This window comes from Hipposideros armiger, unplaced genomic scaffold (genome assembly GCF_001890085.2).
Source record: "Hipposideros armiger isolate ML-2016 unplaced genomic scaffold, ASM189008v1 scaffold_1129, whole genome shotgun sequence".
Classification (NCBI taxonomy): domain Eukaryota; kingdom Metazoa; phylum Chordata; class Mammalia; order Chiroptera; family Hipposideridae; genus Hipposideros; species Hipposideros armiger.
The window spans coordinates 101,828-123,875 of record NW_017732479.1 but is presented as its reverse complement, the minus strand read 5'-3'; the positions used below and the strand labels follow the sequence as shown (position 1 = coordinate 123,875).

Here is a 22,048-nt window from a genome sequence, read left to right as displayed (position 1 = left end):
AACTGCATCTCTAGGCCTAACGAGTGTCTGAAGGTGTCTCCTTTCACGAGAGCCTTCGTTGGGTTTTTGGATGTAACATTTGGACCTCACATCCATCGTTCTGTGATGAGGCCGAATGCCTCCCCATCTCAGCTGGTTGCTTGTGCCCTCCTCAGCTCCTGGGAACCTGGAAAAAGCGAAGGAAAACCTTCTCTGTGAGGATCTGTTCCTTCCTCCATGAGGTCGTCTTGGCCAGGAACTGAGGTGACCCCGTGTGTATCTGTGTGTGCACACCTGCACGCTGGCTGTCTCTCACATGGTCCACATCTGACCTACACGAAACCAGTTCTGTCTCAGCCACTAGTTTTTAGCAATCAAAACAGGGTCATTTGTCTTGCACCCACTTTGGCAATTCATATTCGTTGTTTAAGGATCTCAGCCCAAATACCTTTGCCACCGTGTTATGGAAGCATGGATGGTGCTTAGTGTGTCAGTAACACAGAATAGTAGGGAAGGGGATACGATTGAACACTTGCTGGTGATCCTGTACTGCAATAGGGTTGGTTCGTTTTTTCAATCTATTAGTTCTAATCCTTATAACAGCCCTCCCGGTGGATACTATTATCCCCATTTTACTGATGAGAAAAATAGAGAATCAGAACAGTAAGCAATTTGTCTGAGATCACATGGGTAAGGAATAAAGGAGCAGAGACTGGCACCCAGTCTTTCTGAATCCCCGTGTATGCTCACATCAGCTGGCTTCCACTGGCATCCTGCAATTCTGAAATTATTGGCCCCTGCGTCATGGGACCATACGACTTTGGCAATTTGTTTGTGAATAATTTCCCAATTACTTATTCTTGCTAAGATTTTAAATCTATACTATTTTTCGATGGCTGTCCTAACAACTACCACAAGCCCAGTGGCTTCAAATGACACAAACGTATCCTCTTCAAGTTCTATAGGTTAGAAGCCCAGCACGGGGCTCAAGCCAAGGTGTCAGCAGGGCTGGCTCCTGGAGGCTTCAGGGCAGAATCCATTGCTTGACTTTTCCAGCTCCTGGAGGCTGCCTGCATCCCTGGGCCAGTGGGCCCTTCCTACATTTTCCAAGTAACCAACGTCGCATGCTGGGGCCCGTCTCCTGTCTTCACAGCTTTCTCGGGCTGCAGCTGGGAGAAATTCTCTGATTTTAAGGACTTATGTGATTAGAGTAGACCCACCTGGACAACTCAAAATGCTCTCCCATCTCAAGGTCCATCCCCTTCATCACATCTGCAAGGTCCTTTTCACCACATGAGGTCACGTGCGCACAGGTGCCAGGGATTAGGATGTGGACACCTTGAGTGCCTTGATTCTGCTTACACTTTGACCGACTTCTTCTTCAAATGATGAATTTGAAAGAATTATATCACGGACATTAGAATTTTAATCAAATCCCTTTGTTTCTTCCTTCAGCGTATGCTCGTACTAATGGAATAGAGAGACATGAAAATGTGTAATCGGTTTAATTTCTCCTTGCTTTTTAAAAATCAACTTGTAATACTATTTTACTAAATTATTTTATTTACCTTAGATTTGAAACTTCATATAAATCCATTGCTGCCGTTTTTCAATTCAATACTGAACATCTAATCCATGCGACGTTGTAGAAATAACGTTTAAATAATTCTGTGTTGTTTTCTTAAATCCAGATTTGGACTTCACACCACCAGCAAAGTCAATTGGAAGCAATTTCTGACGTCACTGTACGAGCCTCCGTGGTTGGAAGTTAACAATTCAATTCCCATGACCAAAAAAACCAGGTACGTAAAAAAGAGAACTGAGTCCTAGTTACACATGCCATAACATGTAAAAGGTTAGAGAATGTCTGAGTTACTGTGACTTCATTTATTGGGTAACAAATTAGTCTGCACTGAATAATTATAAACTTTTACATAGTGATTTGCAGTTTACAAATTATTTCCCATACGTTTTTCTTATTTAGAATTGCCTTACTCTATCAAGTAGGGATAGGTATGACTCCAATTTCTAGATGAAACAATAAGACTACAGGAGGTCTTCAGGTCATGTGCTCAGCGAGAGGTAGAACCAGGGCTCCAATCTTCTAGGCATGCGCACTGCACCCCACCCCGCCCCACTAGCGTCAGCCTGAGGATTAAACGGCTTCCTGTGAAACCATGTGAACTTGTATTTGTTACGTGTTGGATGGAACGGAGCGCTGGGTGTCAGCGGATTGCCCAGCCCCCCTCCGCGCGGTGCAGACCGTTTGAGTCACGGAATCATCACCGCGAACGCCATCATTTCTGTTTTCCTTCTAATGTGTCTGTTGTAACTTCAGGTTTACATGATCACATGTGGCGGGGGCCCCAAAATGTGAAACAGCACTTACTCACATGACAATTTAGAATTTAGACTTTGCTCTAAGAAGTATTTTGTTTATGCTGCTGAGCGTCCTGTATTGATTGCACCGTATAAATCTTAAAGAAAACAAAAACCCAGGCTTTATAATCTCAGCACGTTCACTGAAAGCGCAGTGCCCTATTGTAAAGTGAAATACACCGCAGAGTTAATCCCCGTTTCATGGGTCCACTCCCAGCCTGGGGAGTTATGAATATTTGATGGACCGCCTGGTTAGCAGCCTTGCTCCCGGCATGCAGAGCCGCCCCTCCCCCGCCCTGGGAGGCGCCTCTGTGAACTCCTGCCTCCATCAAAGCCACTTCTGCTGCTTAGTGATTTTCTTGCCTGATAGCACCTTGTCCAGGTAAGAATGAAAATGTGAATTTCATTCACATTCAAACAGTGGTTCTCAACTGGGAGCAACCTTGGCCATCCAGGAGACATTTAGTAAAGTCACCAGACATTTTTTTTGGGGGGGAGGGGGGACAGCCATGGTCATTGGTTACACGTTGCTTTCATGCTACAATGGCATAGTTGACTCTTAAGGAGGGCGCAGCTCACAGTGGCCCATGCTGGAATCGAACTGGCAACCTTGGTGTTATCAGCACCACACGCTAGCCAACTGAGCTAACTGGTCACCCACGAGACATTTTTGATTGTCACAGCTGAGGTGGGGTGCTACCAATAGTAGTGGGTGGAGGCCGGGGACGCTGCTAAACATCCCACAGTGCACCAGACAGCACCCCACCCCCAAACACACACAACAAAGAACTGCTGGGCCCAGTGTCAGTGGTACTGAGGTGGATAAAAATATTGCAAAAAGCATCCATTTTGCCAGTGCTAGTGGGCTCTTGAAAAACCTGGTTCCAATGAGTCACATGAGGAACTGAGACTCAAGAATTCCCCTACTTTATATGTTTCTTAAAAGTGGTAGTAGGGGGTGGCCAGTTCGCTCAGTTGGTTAGAGTGTGGTGTCGATAACACCAAGGTTGCCAGTTTGATCCCTGTATGGGCCACTGTGAACTGTGCCCTCCTTAAAAAAAGAAAAAGTGGTGATAGGGGTGTGTGTGTGTGTGTGTGTTTATATGTTTTTGCACAACTGGAGGAAGCTAAGATGGCTCTCTATGTGCAGGAGCAAAATCTCCCAAACAAATGTGAGAATCGTTTGGCAGGAGAACTGATTCACTCTCATTCTTTATTTAGTAGGAAATGCTAAACTATCTAATTGACACTAAAGGGGTAGTATTTTATTGAGCTTCTGCAGCGTCCTTTCTGGTTAGAGTCCATAGGGAAGTTGACCTTGACCTCCAGCATGGGTGACCATAGCCTTCAGAGCACACATGCAGGTGATGGACCCGAGCGAGCTCGGGATGAAAACAAGAGACCAGCTGGGGAGAGGGCTCTGACAACATAGATGGTCATGGCCATTGTCACCAAAGAGAGGGAGCTTGTGAAGGTTGATGTCCCCACTGTGTTAAAACTGGAAACGTGTGCCCTCAGTTTTCACGCGGGTGAGTGTGCTGCACTGTGCCGCCCACACAGGGCAGTGATGGTCTCAGCAGTGGGCGTGGTGTTGTCCTGGTCTTTTTTGAGACCCAGTCACGGGTTGGCCAGAAGACTGGCCACCGCTAGCTGGCTTGGGAAGAGGCGAGTGCTGGCACAGAGAGCTAAGTGACGCCTGGGGGACCTGTGTCCATGCCGCCTCCCTTACTAGGTGTCACACTGACGGAGGGATGGAGGGGGCCTGCACACACATTCCACTTTCAGGGAAAAGCCATCCACAAAGAAAGGGTTAGCATTCTTGTTGGGAGGGTGATGTTTTGTTTTTTGGTGTTTTTTGGGTTTTTTTGCATTAAGAAAGAACCAAATTCAAGAATGTAATTTTATTCCTGTTTTTCTCTTAATCATCTTGTAGTACCAACTCTACAAATCAATCTCGCAAGGAAAATATTGTCACCAAGTTACTTAGACATGATGATCACTACATGTTATTGAAGAAAGCACTACTGATCCTTAACACTGTAAGATTTTCTGGTGAAAAACTCATTATTCCTAAGAATACTAGAATAAGACCAATAAAAACTGTATAATCATTCATTCATCCATCCAACAAACATGTTTTAGAGCTCCTATTATATGCTAGGAATTATTTCAAGTGCTTAAGGATACAAGGCCTGGCCTCCAGAGTTGGATCTAGTTGGGAGGACAGATGACATGAGACCTATTCCGATACAGTAAGATACACGCCAGGGGATGAGATCAGTGTGTAGTGAGATTGTTAAGAATGGAGTGACCAGTCCTAATTAACTGTTTAATTAATGAGTAATCCAGACCTGCTGAATCTATTCCCCCTCAACCCAGAGTTTATGGGTTTATACCCAATGTGTAGCCCATAATGGGAACATTTTCTTGGTTCCTGAATAGCCTATTTACTTGTTTAATTGTACTGCAAAGGGAGGCTAATTCATGAATTTTGCAACTTGCTTTTAAACCTTAGCTCCTGTCCCACTTTAATGTTTATTTTAGAAAAGCAACATTGGGGTATTTTTTTATACACAGCGACATTTCCCAGGTCCGTTGTGTACTCAGCACATTCAACAACCGGATCCCTAATAAACAGCCGGAGTGAGTGAGTTATTTCCCATCAGATTCTAATATGGCCGCAGACAGAGAGGAGCGACTTGGCCTCAGCGTCAGGCTTCCCGAGCCCGCTGACTAGGGCAGTGTGCACAGTAGGGCAGGGCTCTGGGGAGCCCACAAGGCCTGCGGGGGACTTAGCAGTGTGGCGGTTTGCTGTCTGTTCTGGCGACTGCAGCTCCTCACCTGTCGATCTACAGTGCCATTGCTTGGGGTTTCCGAGCACAGTGTGGATTCAGAGATTTGGGGCTCTGTGTCCTGGGAGACCTTTCCGCTCGCATTCCTGTTTGTAATTCATTGTTAGGCCAGCCTGACTTGGCCTCTAAATGAACAGTAATAGTGAGCTCTGACTGTGGACCTGGCACTGTCTTGAGTGATGTACTTGTTTTCACTCACTTCAGCCTCAGCACCTCCGTGGGGTCGATACTGCTACTAGCTTCATTCAGTCCTTGCATTTCATCCTCATCTGCTGAGAAAAGCAGGAGCATGGGGTGAAGTAAGCAGCCTGTGGCTCCCGCTAGTGATGGCGGAGCCAGATTCCCACAGCGGCCCCAGAGCAGCTGTCAGCCCCGGGCGGAGGCGCCCTGGAGCGTGCTGGCTGGGCTGCCTCTCGCTGGCGGATGAGGGCTTTGCGTGTGCACCCACCTCAGCTCATTCCTATTAGTGTGCTGAGGAAGCAATTTAATTAAAAATAGGGAAACCTTCCGCTCTGTTAATGGAGGACTGTAATCGTGCTAATCGCTCCAAATATTAGACTATCTAACGTCACTGACGTGCTGTTCAACTAGAGCAGCGGTTCTCAACCTGTGGGTCGCGACCCGTTTGGGGGTCGAACGACCCTTTCACAGGGGTTGCCTAACACCATTGGAAAACAAAAAGATATTTACATTACGATTCATAACAGTAGCAAAATGACAGTTCTAGAGTAGCAACGAAAATAATTTTATGGTTAGGGGTCACCACAACATGAGGAACTGTATTAAGGGGTCGCGGCATTAGGAAGGTTGAGAAACGCTGGACTAGAGGTCAGTAGAGGGGTGGTGCAGGGGAGGAATGGTGCCCACCACGCTGGGCCCTGCGGCTGAAGACACCGGTGCTAACGCGCGGTCCCAGCCAGAGACGAGCTCACCCTCTGGAGGGTCACAGAACAGCAGCGACCGTCAAACGCCTTAGAGGTGCAGAGCCAAGGTTTCCGAGTGGGATGCACCCCCACACCGGAAGGAGAAGGAGAGCCGAGGGAGAGATGGGAAGTAGGCAGGGGCGGGCGTCTGGCCTGGCTGCGAGGACAGCCATGGAGACAGGTCCCTCTCCTGCTGTAGAGAGGGGCACATCTGCTTTCCACCTGCTCCAAGTCCCACGCCCATGTAGCTCTAGGTGCTGCCTCCACACGCTGCTGCCAGTCACCCCACGTGCACCCAGGGCCCAAAATCACTTAACATTTAAATGAGGTGTGGCTCACTCTCTGTCACCCAGAAACGGTTTGTACCCTGCCTGTTCACCGACTCTTATTTTGTGTTATTTGCAGCTCACATGATTTTATAAATAGAAAGTCCAAGAGAATCTTCCAAAAGAATATTAGAATTAATAATAGATTTTAGAAGGTCACTGGATACAAGGTCCATATGCAAAGATGAATGATATTTCTATAAACTGTAATAAGCAACTAGAAAAAGAAGGATTTTTAAAATATTTCTAATAATATTTTTAAAAATTAAATACCTAGAAATATACCTAACAAAACACCTGCAAATGCTGTACATTGAGGACTGTAAAGATCGTTTGTAGGGATAACCCCAGTCTTTCACAGGCTTTCAGAATATGTAGGAGGAAGAAACACTTCGCAACTCATTCTCTGAAGCCAGTATTACCCTGATAACAAACCCAGACAAAGAGATCACAAGAAAAGAAAACTACAGACCAATATTCTTCTTGAATATAGTTGCAAAAATTCTCAATGAAATGTTAGTGAACCGAATCCAGAAACATAAAAAGGATTGAATCTTATGACCATGTGGGATTTATCCCAGGACTGCAAGGTTGGTTTAACTCTTCACCAAATCAATTAATGTAATACATAATATTAATAGAATTAAGGACAAAACTGCGTGATCATCTTGAAAGATGCAGAAAAAGTATTTGAAAAATCCAACTCTCATCCATGATAACAACTTTCAACGAACTAGGACTAGAAGGGAAATTCCTTAATCAGATAAAGGGCATTTACGATAAACCCACAGTTCACAGCAGGGTTAATGGTAAAAGACTGAATGTTTTTCCTCTGAGATCAGAAAAAGCACAAGAATGTCAGCTCTTGCTACTTCTGTTCAATATTGTACTGAAGTTCTGGATAAGCAATCAGGAAAGAAAGGAAATGAAAGGCATCCAGACTAGAAAGGAAAAAGGAAAACTGTCTTTGTTTACAGACAACATGATGTTGTAATAGAAAATTCTAAGAACTGCGCGCGCGCGCGCGCGCACACACACACACACACACACACACACACACACACACCTAGAACTAATGAGTCAAGTTTGTGAGATATAAGATCAATATACAAAAATCAGTTATATTTCTATAAACCAAGAATGAACAATCTGCAAATGAACTTCAGAAAGCAATTCCATTCCCAATAGCATCAAAAAGAATAAAATACCTAGGCATAAATTCAACAAAAGAAGTGCTAGACTTGTACACTTAAAATTACCAAAAACGATGTAAATAAATGAAGAGGCAGTCCATATACATGGATTGCAAAACTATATTCTTAAGATTGCATTTCTCTCCAAATTGATGTATAAATTCAATGCAAATCGCATCAAAATCCTAGCTGGCTTTTTTTGCAACAATTGAAAAACTCATCTTAAAATTCATATGGAAATGCAAAGGTCACAGAATAGCCAAAACAATCCTGAGAAAAAAGAATGAAGTTAGAGAGAGGGCTTAACTTCCAGATTTGGAATCTTAGGAGAAAGCTACAGTAATCAAGACAGTGTGGTACTGGCATCAGGATAGACATTTTAATCAGTGGGGCAGAACTAAGTACAGAAATAAACTCTTACACTACGGTCAACTCATTTTTGATAAATTCATTGGGGGAAAGGATCGTCTTTTCAACAAATGGTGCTGAGACAATTAGATATCCACATGCAAAAAGATGAATTACCTTACACCATGCACAAAAATTAACTAATAGTGGACCCTAGAACTAAACATAAGAGCTAAAATGATAAAACTCTTAGAAGACATATGCGTAAATCTTTGTGACCTTGTGTGAGGCAAAGATTTCTTAGATATGACACTAAAAGCATGATCCGTAAAAGAAAAACAATAAATTTGACTTATCAAAATTAAAAACTTTTGGGCTTCAGAAGAAACCATTAAGAAAGTGAGGAAACAGGCCACAGACTAGGAGACAATAATGTAAATTATATATCCAGTAAAGGATCTGGATATAGACTATATAAAAACTCTTTAGAACTTAATAAGAATCAATCCAATGTAAAAAATAGGCAAAAGATTTTAATAGATAATTTATCAAAGAAGATATACAAATGGCCAAGGAGCACATGAAAAGATGCTCAAAATCATTAGACATTAGGGAAATGCAAATCAAAACCACAATGAGATACCACTTCACGCTTGATTATACATGGCTATAATCAACCCACTTAGACAATGATAAGTGTTGATGAGGATGTGGCGATGGAACTCTTACACAGTGCAGGTGGAAATGCAAAATGGGGCAGCCACGCAGAAAAAACATGGTAGTTTCTTTAAAATTTAAACAGAAATTTACCACATGACCCAGAGGTTACTAGGTATCCACCCAAGAGAAATAAAAACATAATGTCCATACAAAGACTTGTGTGCAAATTTTCACAATTATTCATACTTCCCAAATTGGAAACAATCCAAGTGTACAACTTGTGACAAGATAAACAAAGTGTGGTACATCCCATAAAAAAGAATGAAATCCTCCCAACTGCAACAACATGGAGGGACCTAGAGGGTATTGTGCTAAGTGAAATAAGTCAGACAGAGAAAGACAAATGTCATATGATTTCACTTATACATGGAACCTAAAAAAATAAAATAAACAAAACAGAAACAGACTCATACATACAGAGAACATTTTGATGGCAGCCAGATGGGAGAGGGTTGGGGGATGGGTGAAAAAGGGGAAACGTTTAGGAACTACAGGTTGGTAGTTACAAAATAGTCATGTAAAATACAGTATAGGGAATATAGTCAATAATATTGTAATAACTGTATCGTGTCAGATGGGTAAGATTTATTGAGGTGATCACTTCGTAAGCTATACACTTGTAAATTTCTAATCACTATGTTGTACACCTGAAACTAATATAATACTAATATTATATGTCAACTGTAATTGAAAAATAAAAATATTATTTTTAAAAAGTGTGCATATCTATACAATGGAGTTAGTAACAGAAATACAAAGGAACAAAATACTGATCTGTGCTACATCATAGATGAACCTCAAGAGCATTATGCTAAGTGAGAGAAGCCAGATGCAAGATACGTACAGATGCACATATGATATTCTATTTATATGAAACATCCAGAAAAAAGCAAATACAGAGAGACGGAAAATAGATTAGTTGCCTTAGGCTGGGGATGGAAATGGGGAGTGACTGCGAATGGACATGAGGTTTCTTTTGGTGAAAAGATAGTGGTGATGGTTGCACAATGCTATAAATTTATTGAAAAAAATCACAAAAAATTAGTTGTCAACAAATCCTATTTAGACACAAATTGATTATCACTCCCAAACTAAAAAGGAAGCATGCACATACTCTCTAAATTACTTAATTTTCCCCAAGAGAATCTTATATCCTTTTCAGATTTTGGACCCCAAAGTAATAGTTGACATTTATACACTGCTTTATCACTTAATAAGCCTGTTTGTCACATTAATATTCATACTATCTGGCAATGGGGTAGGAGTTATTTATTTCCCCTGATTTTCTGGTAAACAGCATCTCTCAATTTTGCCATTTAATTTACTTATTGGTAATGTTTTACTCTGGGGGAAGAAGTTTGCCTCTCAGTATTTTGCTCATGTGTTTTCTTTATGCAGCATGGCTGAAATTTTTCTCACTAAGTAATTGTCCATTTATGTAATTGATGAGGTTGATGGTAGTGAAAACAAGCATAATATTCTTAGCAAATTGGCAAGTTGTAATTAAATTGCCGGGAAGTTTTGCTTCCCACGTGACTGAGCCACACAGCTCTCAGGTGGGGTTGGAGCAGGAGGAACTAGTCAAGCCAACTGTGACAGCTGGCATTTAGCCTGTCCCAGAGAAGGGGGTCAACCCATGCTTGAAAAATCAGCCCCTTTCCTCCCTTGGGGTCATCTCCTGCCCATGTCCCTATGGAGAACATTGTAGGAGCTGTACTTGCAAAGTTCTAACACTCCCCACTCCCCACTCCCCACCCCCACTGCTCTCTGCGCCTATGGTATCTAATGGTTATCCATTAAGGTATTCTTGTTTCCTATCAGAATTCGATTTAGCTAAAGCTCGCTGTTTAGTAAGTGATGCTAAATGTATGTAATGCTTTTCCTTTTTTCTTTTTTAAATTCCCTCTCTATATTCTCATGCTTAGAAACTGGATAGACCGATAACAGGGGAAGAATTGCGCCATATTATAAATTGCATGTTCATAAAAATAAGTGATTCAGAATTCAAAGAACTGATGCAGACGCTTGACCCCAAGGACACTGGACTGGTTAGTGTCCGAGCGTTCATTGAGCTGCTCCAGGAGGACCCTAAAGTAAGTGCTCTAACAACGTCACATTTGATTTTCTATTCATGGCAGGAAACTGAAGAAGTATTCTTAGTAAAATAAGAGATGACGGGAAGATACGGTTTAAATAAATGAATGACGTCACGCTTTTCAGCTGCATTACTTTTCATTTTTAAGTAAAAGTGATGTTTGGCTTTTGTTTGTTTGTTTTTTAAAGATTTTTTCAGCGCTGGGGAATTGGGGGAAGGGAAACAGACAAGTTGCTGTCATTTTGTTCTTCAATCTAGTTGTGGAGGACGTCGCTTCACTGGCCCAAGTTGGCACCATCATTGCGCTCTTCCCGGGTGAGGCAGATCAGTCACCAGCTTCTGGACGGCCGCTCACGGCGGCTGCTGGCCACTCACGCTGGCTGCTGGCTACACACGGTAGCCCATGGCAAAATACTTGCCGTCGCTGGCGACTCATGGCAGCCCAGCTCCAGGTTGAGCTGTTGTTCAGCATCTTAGCTGTGGAGGGCAGTGTCACTGGCCCTCATATGTGGGATCCGAACCGGGGCCCTCTGGCATCCCAAGCCAGTTCTTAACCATCACGCCACTTGGCCAGCCCAGTGATGTTTGGTTTTAATTTTTAATTTCAAAATCATATTGAAGGGTGATATGTGGCATTTCTGCAAACCCACCCCTGAATGATGGCGCCTTTTGTGCAGGCTGTGCCTTCTTTTCCAGGCTCTTCGGCTGCACCCCTCTTACTACTTACCATGTCTCAGAGAGGCAAGTTTGTGAATTGCTGCTCCTCTGGTCTCACCAGTATTTTTAGAATTTTACGGGAGTTCACCTTTTAAAAAAAATAACTGCTCATTGCCTCTAGTGACTTAACACTTGCTTTTAGTGTTTGTTCCTTTGACCGAAAATTTGACAGTTTTATGATCAGAAATGCTTCCGTAGCTTTAATGGCTATTAGCATTTAAAAATTTTATGAACTTTAAAAAAAAATCACATTGGCTTCAGATAATGCAGGCACTAGGCATTAACAGAGTCTTTATTGAAATGTTTGTCTAAGACTTCTTTTAGCAACTACACATTAGCTTTCCAGTTTAATGTTATGATTTCTGGAGTGCCCGTCTGTGCAAGGCTTAATAGCCACATCTTAAACCCGTGTCATTTGGTCCTTTTGAACTTCAATTCAAAAGTCCCAGAGCCCTTTTGCACAGAGAAATGAATAATGACTTTTCCTGAATTCCACGGTGTGACAGGCACTGTGTTAGCTCTTGAGAATCATCACCTCTGACCATCACAGAAACCTCACGCATGGCCATCTTTTTTCTTGGAAACCATAACTATAGACAAGTAAGCAATCTGCAAGCAGAGTGATCTTTGCTTAATAAAACCCACTCCCATCAGCCCTGCAGGCTCCGTCCTCCCTGCTTGGTACCAGCATTGCCTTCCCTCCCCTCTTGCCTCATGGGCCCATCCTCCCAGTCTCAGGGACTGGGACCCTCACGGACACCTCTGCCCAGGGACCCTCACTGACACCTCTGAAGAAACCTCTCTTCCAGTCATCAACCTCACACACCTGTTGCAGTCACGGTGTCATATTTTTTTTCATTTTGTGGTCACGCCTCCGTGAAGACAAAGGTTTTCCTGTTTTCCCCACCCATTTTACTGCAGGAGAGAGCCCAGTGCCCGGCAAAGTCACAAAACGATCCGGTGAGTGAATGCGTCAATATGAATGAATGAATGAGAAAAATGAGAAAACACAGATATGACAAGAGAAGCAAATAAAAAGCATCGAGGAAGTGTTACCCACTCTTGTGCTTTGTTGTATATATATTCTTCCAAACCTATATACCTATGCACACATACTTCTTTTTCTGCAGCTTTATTGAGGTATAATTAATATACCCAAACTGTACATATTTCCTGTATGCAATTTGATGAGTTGGATACATACTTTCATATAGAATATCTATTTTAAAATGAGATCATATAATTAATGCCTTTTTAGTCTATGTTCTCATTTATTAACATGTTAACGTTTAATGGAAACAAAATATCTGTATAATTTTTTAAAATACAGAGTTACTGTTTCCTGGTGTTATAATCTAGGTGTTCATTATTTCTCCTTTTATCCATTTTGCTACAATGAATATCAAATCTTACCACCTGCATTTTTTGTGTCACTCTATGATTATTCCTTTAGTACAAACTTCTATATATATTTTATTTGAAATTTTATTTTAATTGTTTTAAAGAAGAACATATGTATAAAGTACAAAATGCAAAAGATGCAAAAGGGAAATAGTGAGAATGAGTGTTCCTTCTATCTCTGTTCCCTAGCTCCTCCCCAGAGGCAGTCACTGTTATTCTAGAGTCTGTAGATTATCAAATTATCTAATATTATTCTTTGTCGACACTGGCAATTTGCTTCCTTTTTCATTTTTGCCATTTTGATAGGCAAAAAATGCCATCTCGTTATCCTTTCGCTTTGCATTTACTTCATTTCTAGGTGATGGATTTTTTTCATGTTTATTGTACTTTGTTTTAAAATAAGTGCAAATTCAATGTTATTATTCCCACTTCCAGACTGAGGTTAGCAGGCAAACCCACTTACTCAAGGTCTCAGAGCCATTGGTGAATTAGGAGCAAAGCTGACAGTCCACGTTCGTCGCCTTCAGAGCTCCTATGAGTAATTTGTATTGACAAACTTTCTCTTCCCCAATTAAACAGGAAACCTGGCCTCCTGTACAGACACCAGGGCGCCTCTCCTTTTGGTGTGGAATTCAGTAAATAATGCTTTCCTTGGTGCTCCCAGGGGGCTACCACCCCGGGTTACAGTTGTGCAGCTTGGTGAATATGTTTGGTTTTTTTTTTCTGTTAGGTGGAAGAAATTGTTCATGACGCCATTACTAGGAATCTTGTAGCTTTCTATAATATGCTACAGTCCTATGACTTCAAAGACACAGGGCTCATTGGTCGAAGTAATTTCAAGAAAATCATGCACATATTCTGCCCACTTTTAACGATGGAACAGTTATCAAAGTAAGTTTTTTTGGTAACAAATTAATTCACGTTATGTTTTTCATCAAGCCTATTTTTATAATTCTGCACATGTTTGCAATATTAATAGGAAATATTGATAATAGCTACTATTTATTGAGTCCTTCCCAACACTGGATGCTCGTCGAGAGTTTGGCATAGGTTGTATGACCTCGTCCTCACCACAGCCATGTAAGGAGCTATTATTTCTTTTCATGGATGAGGAGACTGAGGCCTGAAGACATTAGCCACACAGCTAGTAAGTGGCGGAGCCTGGGTTCCATCCTGGGTCTCCCTGACGCCTGTGCTCATAATCGATATACTTGTTACCTCCCGGGGCGTCCGGCTGTGATCAGCCATTTTATAAATGGTGGCGTGAGTTATATTTTGGTTTAACACTTGCGGTGCATGAGCCAAAGCTGGCAGGAAACAGGGATGGTGAGAGAAAGGAGAGGACAGCATGGGACGGCCCCTGTGCCTGTCCTGCATGGGTCCACTGGTTAGCTCGAGCTGTTCTGCCACGTCCTACCCATGGACAGCCCTCTCACCTTGGACGGTCTACCATCTGCCCCCAGATAAATGAACACACTGTAGATATAATGAGGACCCCAGAGTCGCAGCTCAGCGCAGACTCCGCTCTGGGCCCCACGTCCTCCTGGAGTCTCCTTCCGGTGTGTACACACACACACACACACACACACACACTTATTCCTTCTGTTTCCTAACTGGACAATGAATGAATGGATGAATGAATGAAATCTAATGTATTGGTCATGCAGGCAATTAGGTATTTGGGATGGAAACCTCTCTACTCCATTAAGTAGCCAACTTTATCCGTCTAAACTACAAATCTGACCACATTAACACCAGCTTAAAACCCTGGGTGTCCCGTTGCTGTTAGGAAACCGTCCAGCCGCTCTTACCAGAGCGTGGCTGCCCAGGCCCCTGGTGACCCTCGCACCGCTCCAGAGCTGGGGCGCCTCAGCCAGACTGCCTGCCCGGCCCTGAACTAGCTGTGAACTTGGGCGACGTCCTTCCTTCACCTCTCTGAGCCTCTCTTTCCTCATTCAAATATTACTTACGAGAGCTGTGGTAAGGATCAAATGAGCGGATGGACAGAAAGCCTTTTACCCAGTGCCCGGCCCACGGGTTGTTCTCAGTACACATTTGCTGTGTCCACTCCCGCTGCTGTCAGCTCCGCTAAACTGAGCTGCTTCCCATTTGGTGACAACCCCCGGCTGTCCTGCCTCTGGGCTCTTAGGTGACCTTTACCCTCGGTTCTGAACGACCAGTTTCCCAGTCACTTGGCTCCATGTGATCGGAGCTGATAGTTGTAGCTATAATACTTAGCACGGTGTTTAGTCCACAGAAGCATCCATAGTCGTCAGAGCAGTTGTAATAGCCGTGAGCGCTTACTGAGTGATGTGTGGCTCCCAAGCTGGTGCTTTGACCCCTCGTTGTACGTAAATCATCATCATGCTCTCGTGACACTATTATCACAGCTTCAGTTTGTTGAGCACGCAGACACAGAGCCTGCCAGCCCCAGCGCCACGGGCTCTCCGTGGACCCTCTGACTTGAGGTTTCCAGCAACTCTCTGAGGTGTCAGTCCTTTTATTATGTGCATTTTGTACTGGGGTGCAAAAAGGTAAGTGACAGGCCCCAGGTCGGCGGTCCTCAACCCCTTTCTCGTCTTAATAATTATTGAGGACCTCAAGCGTCTTTGCTTTATGGAGTTTATCATTATCTACTCCCTTTGAAATTGTCAGTCCCAATATCAGCATTTTCCTCATCCCCCCCCCTAAAGCTTCTTTGTGCTGTTTTCCAATTCACCCCACCCCCTAGAAACCACTCATCAGCTGTGACAACAGATTACTTCGCATTTTCTAGGGTTTTCCCTAATGAAAGCATACACGATGTTCTTTTATTTTTGGTCAGGTGTTACTCACCAAGCATGATGATTTTGAGGTTCATTCATGCTGTCCTGTGTATTCACACTCGGTTCCTTTTCACTGCAGAGTAGTGTTCTGCTGAGTGGTCTTTCTACACCTTGTGGATGCATTCACTGGTTGAGGGGCATTTGGTCTGTTTCCAGTTTGGGTTATTTACAAGCATGGCTGTCCAGATTGTACAAGGTTTTTGTGTCGACAGACATTTTGTTTCTCTTGGGTAGATGCCTAGGGGGTGGGACAGGTGGCGCTTACGGTAAGTGTGTATTCAATTGCCAGACCGTCTTCCAAAGTGGCTTCCCCGTTTTACACCCACCAGCAGTGGGGGAGAACTGTAGTTACCCACATCCTCGCCAGCGCTCGTCAGGGCCCGTCTTTTTAAATTTCATCCATTCTAATGGGCGTGTTCTGATTCTTTTAAAAATTCAGACTCTGCAATAAGTTTCAGGATGTGGCTTCGGGAAGAATCGTCTACAAGAAACTCTTGGCGGGCATCGGAGTCGGTGGGCCGCCCACCATCTTCCCTGTGACCGCCCCTAAGGACCGGCCGCTAAGCGCACAGGAGCAGCAGCCGGCGCCTGCTGAGAGGTAAAACAACGCCGAATGGAACACGTAGGAAAAGCACAGCGCCTGTTGTGCAAAGGCAGTTAGTAAATATTTGTTGACTAAATGGGTGTATTAATATTTTATTATTTAAATACGAAAGAGATGGCAAACTATCAGTACAATGATTAGAGTCAGGGAATTTTAAAACAAGCAGAGACCTTAGGAATTGCTGAACTGACCCGTTAATTCTGGAAATGAAAGCACTGAGGCCTGAGAGGTTTGGGGACTTGCCTCAGGTAACCCACAAACACAGTGGCCTTCCTGGGTCACGGACAGGACTCTCAGCTCCCAGAGAACCGGCCTGCCACTCAGCTGTTACATACTCGCATTCACACCCATTTTTCCCCAGAAACTCAGCTTCCTTCCACTGTTTAATATTTATTGCAAAATACACCCTCTTAAACCAGTTAACATTCTCTAACATGAACGATCGGGTTATTAAAATGATTGCCAAATTGAATTGTAACAATAAAACATACTTAGGAAATCTATTAAAAATTGGACTGGTGAATATTCTAGCCCTTCTTCACTTTGAAAAATACAGGCTTAGTCTAATGAAAAGATATTAGTTTAACTTGCTTATTCGTAGCTTATAATAAATCCACAAGGAAAGGTAAAACATGGACGTATTCAGCAGACCTCGCTTTAGCATATCCATTTTTAAAAAGTTCTTAAGTATAGAGCAATGGGACTATTTTAATGCTATGCTAATGAAATTTGAATATCTGGGCATTTCAGTAGTAGCTGCTTTATAAATGGGCAGAAAGATATTTTAAGAGAAAGGTTAAATATTCAGTGATGAGATATGTCTGCCTCCTAAAACCAGTGAGAGAATTAATGGCAAGTGAGCATTTCATAAAATGTGGGCATTCCTGGAGAGCTCTTAAGATCGTCAGCAGGCAAGGATAGAAGTTCGTTCTCCGTGGCTAGCTCATGGCTGTCCCCACCCCCACCCCAAACAGGGCCCAAGAGACTTCTGCAGAGCTGAAGAAATAATTATTCTCCAATAACACATACCCTCTCACACGCACACACAGCACATCACGTAGAGTCTGGGTTTTATAAATTAAGTTGATTTTGTAAACCAGCTTGAAAGAGCTGTGGCCGTCCCCTCCTTCCCATGGATGTGTGATGACTTCTGGGACCTGGTTCTCCCAAAATGGCCAGTTGAATCTAAACCTTTATAATGGGTCCTGACTTTTCATTTTCCCAGATCACCAAAGTATCCCGTTTTAGCCATGCCTGCCCAGTCACATGCCACATTCAGCCAGCTCAGCGCACAGGTGAACATCTTCGCGCAGGGTTGGCAGTGTTCCTGCAGCCCCGCCCCCCCGCAGCCTGCCACCTCATGGCCCCAGGAAGAGCGTTACCTGACACGGTGCCGCTGGCCTCCGGTTCCAGCGCCGGCACTGGCAAGCCCTGGGTGTGTGAGAAGCGCCCAGGTCACTCCATCTATCTGAGCTCCTGTTTGCTCGTTTGTGATTAGGGGATGGTGAGCCTTCTTGTGTTCGTGGGTTGAATCGAAAATGGGTGAGGTCCGTAGGGAGCGCTGTGCCGGGTCTAAACGCCTGCTCGTGATCGTAGAACCGTGCCCACCGAGGACGCAGGCAGCGTGACCAAGAGCATGACCACGGAGGAAGTTATGGAAAAACTCAGACACTGTATCCAGCAGCAGGACCCCACGTTCAAACAACGATTTCTTGAGTTCAGCAGGGAACTTCACGGCAAAATTCAAGCGCAGGACTTCAGAAAGGTAGGAGGGTGGGGTCTCTGTGTCTGTGCTGCTTTCCTTGCCCAGGAAGTTGGGTTGTTTTGTTGTCCTAACGTGCTTCAAAGGAGAGGTGTTAGGTTTCCAGTCAGGGTTTATTCCAGGACAAAGCAGACCTGTTTCCGGGCATCGTCTAACAATTTAAAGGGATTCTTTGGGCCAAATATGTCTTTGGCAACTAACTTTCTTCAGAGATACTTTTGATATGAATGTGGCCGGGTTTTGATAGCTCAACTTTCCAAACAGAGAGTTCACTGATGCGCCGTTTGCCCGTCCACGGAGTATCTGGCTCCGTGCCTCGTGCCTCGTGGGGCAGAACAGGGGCGGGAATGAAGCTGCTCAGGTCCCCTCCCTGCCAGCGAGGCGCTCCCTCGATGCCGTGATAGCAGGGCTGTGGTTTGTCCCTCCAGAAAGTGAAAAACAATCTGGCAGTAAAAATGGGAAGCTTGGAGTGCTGATTTGCATGTGCTTATGGGAACTGGTGAGGCTCTGCCAGAAAGGACTCAGTTTGAAGGGCTCTGCATAGGCTTCTCAGAAATTAATTTAAATGATTGCTTAAAATTCCTGTTATGATCTTGCTCGCTAATCATCTTCAGCTATTGTTGAGGAAAGCATTTCGGCTAATATGCAGCAGTGTCCGTGTGAACAAAATTTAGAAGGCGCTGAAATATATTTCCAAGAGGAGACTAATTATCTTAGGGGCTCCATTTATCTAGTGCCTGCCCCCATGCCAGGTGCTGTAATAGGCTCTTTACATATTTTATTTCCAAACTTCCTGAGCATCACAGAGGACGGATGGAGGAGGAGGCGGGGCTAGAGGCCTGGAGATGGGGTTTGATGGCTACTGAGACAGTTCAGATCTCCCCGCTCCCCAGACAATAAAAGACCTGGAGGACCTGACGCTGTGTGAGCGTGTGGGGGCACGGTGAGGAGGATAGATTCGAGCAATACTTAGGAATGGGGGCAACGAATAAGGAAGAGGGAAGATTCAAGGGTGGTTCCTACGTTTCTGGTTTGAGGGACCAGGTGGCTGATAATGAGTCATTGATACCTCTGATGAGAGCAATTTCAACGGGGTGAATGGTGGCAAATGGGGGCAAATCATTTAACTCCCCCAGGGCTCCTTGCCGTGGATTCCAGACTCTAGGTCCTAGAGTCCCTGGCAGCCCAAGTCACCTGGCACCAGTTGCCACAAGCATAGTGGCCTCGAACGATCACGATGCTCGTTGGTCTTGATTTATAGAGTCTGCTCATAGATTCACCGGAAACCAGGAATCAGCTCGTCTGCCTCTGATTTTTCAGAGGAGAAGCGGCCACCTTGGGCAGTAGGTGTGGTGGCCAGGTGGGGACTGAGACCAACTTCCGGCCCATGAGCAGGCTCTTCCATCTTACGGCCTGGCACCGACCAGCCGGCGACCCCTGGCTCACACCTCTAGTTCACAGCCCAGAGGACTCTTCTGAAACTCCAATGCCTGCCTACTCGACTTCTTCGTGTGGGCATCTCAGAGGTGCCGGGTCCTCCCTGAAGCCACTCTGCCAGCAGCGTGTCCCTGCTCCGCCAGGGCGACCTTTTCTTCCAGTTGCTCAGGGCTAAAATCTTGGCGTCTTCTTGACTCGCCTCCTTCTCTCACACCCACCTCCACTCATCAGCACAGCCTGTTGGCTCCCGGCCCCACAGTTTCCCGCCATCGCCTCCTGCTGGATTATCCCAGCAGCCTCCTCACCGCTCTCCCTGCCCCACTGCGGCGTATCCTCAACTCAGAAGCCAGAGTGACCCTCACAGACTCAGCGCGGGCCACTCCTCAGAACCCTCTGATGGCTTCCCCGGCCACTCAGATAAAACCCGGAGTCCTAGAGAGGCCTCGAAGGCCCCGCGTGACCCAGCCCCTCAGAGCCTCTCTGACTTCGGCTCTGACCACCTTCCCGCTCACCAGCCACCAGCCTCCTGCTCGTCCTCAGGACACACACCTGCTCCTGCTCTGCGCTGGCTGCACCCTCCGCCTGGAATGCTGTTCCTCTGCCACCTGCACGGCACCCCCTCACCTCCTCCAAGCCTTTGTGCAGCTGCACTTCTGCCACTGAGGTGACCCTGACGTTGGCAGGGCCAGTGCATCCTGCCTCACCCAGTCTCCTTCACTCTGCTTTTCGCGGTGTCCTTACTGCTGCCATGCGTACCTGCCGGACCTATGGGCCTTTTGATCATTTCTTTGTTCTGCTTGTTTGCCTGTCTTCTCCCAGTAAAACCTATGCTCCACAGCAGGCATTTTTGTCCCTTTTGGACAGTGATGCATCCCAAATGCTTGGCACATCGTAGGATCCAACGGCATTCGCAGGTTGAAAGGATGAACTTGAAGAGCGACTAGCACCTGCCATGGGGCCCTGAGTGGACGCCACCCGAGGATGGGGGTGGACGCTTTAGAAGCTCCTTGGCATTCTTAGATGCGAAGCTTGTTCCCATACTGTTGGTGGCGATGCCCCAAACTCACCCAGGCCCCGCCCTCTCCCCACCGAGAGGTCTGCATTCCAGCCGACCTCAAGCGCAGCTACGTGTGTTGTCTGCTGCTTCCTTCAAGGCGGAACCCACGCACCTGTCTCCCTCCCCGTGTCCTGGCTTCCTGGAGATGCGCCCATGGTGAGGGGAAAGGGGGATGGAGACCACGACAGGACAGGACCCAAGTGCGGGGAGAAAAGCCTGTTGTTTTCACACAGAAACGACTGACCAATTTGCCGTGAACCCAATTAGGCCCATTGTCCAGTGGTTTCGCTCCTGGTGACCTTCAGGAAACATCCTGCTGTGACCAATTGTTTAGCTAAAGATGGACAGCCCTGGGGTGATTCTGAACCACCTGCTGGGGACCTAGGATTGAACTCCCTAAGCTGATAACTTCAAAGCATTATGGAAATGTAAATTATCGCCTTTAATTGAAGAGGTTGCTTATAGGTCAGGGCGATTCTATGACCGGTGAAGTCAGAGCTAGAGAAACATGGGCTCATCCTGTAGAACGAAGTAATTTAGGTTCGACACAACGCAGGGCAGCCCGATGGTCAAGGCCTGGGAATATCAAATTTCTATGCCAGGGGAACCTTTGGAACTGACTCCCCTAGAGATCTTTAAGCATCAACAACAGTCATAACAACTCTGTGATGGTAACACCGCAATAATGGTAACTGCGGTGATGCCGACAACCATCCCTGAGCAGTGAGGACGGTGGCGCTGGTAGCACCACAGGTACCGTTCATCAGCCCCTGAATGGCCAGGCTCCAGGGAAGCGCTTACATCTGCTATTTCTAACCCCCACAGAAACCCCGAGAGGTATAGATGGTGGCGTGCCCGTCACAGACGAGGAGGCCAGAGCTCAGGGGTTAAGATAGCGGGTTAGTGTTGTTTAGCTGGTAAGCCATTCAGACACTTGGGTTTGAATCCGTGTTGGGTTATTATCAGCCTCACACACCTGTTAGGTGTAATCCAGGCTTGCTGGGCACAGTACGGGCTGGGCGGGTGTAATATGGGTCAGGTGGGTGTAATTGTCGGCAGCTTCGAGGTTGCAGCTGGCCTCACACTTTTGAGAGAGGGGCGTCAATTTTAACAACAATGCCCCTAACATCTTCCTGTCATTTTGGTTGTGGGATATGCAGTGTTCTTGCTCTTCTCGTCCCCCAAATCTGTGTCACATCAATTATGTAGTGAAGTGTTGCAGAGTTTTCTCCCAGGGGAATGCGGAGGGAAGCTCCGATGCACGTATATACCTGCTCTCCAATTAGGAGTGCATACAGTTGTTCATCATTAAACCGGAGGCAGCGCTGAGCTGTTGGCCTGCATGCCTCGTGTTCTCAATTAGAAGCGCTGATTATTTATCCCCGCCAGCTATCGCCTTGCCTGTGGGGAAGGCAGAGGGGCTTGGCCTC

The 22,048-nt window shown here is 45.3% G+C and overlaps 1 protein-coding gene across 1 annotated transcript in view; it reads left to right on the top strand.

Annotated features, from left to right (window-relative positions):
- EFCAB6 (EF-hand calcium binding domain 6) overlaps nt 1–22,048 on the top strand; it is a 183,745-nt gene that overhangs the window by 87,044 nt on the left and 74,653 nt on the right. The window contains 6 exon segments of the mRNA XM_019632342.1: nt 1,671–1,781; nt 4,292–4,397; nt 10,646–10,813; nt 13,664–13,824; nt 16,198–16,356; nt 17,959–18,127. Coding sequence (XP_019487887.1) covers nt 1,671–1,781; nt 4,292–4,397; nt 10,646–10,813; nt 13,664–13,824; nt 16,198–16,356; nt 17,959–18,127 — 874 coding nt within the window.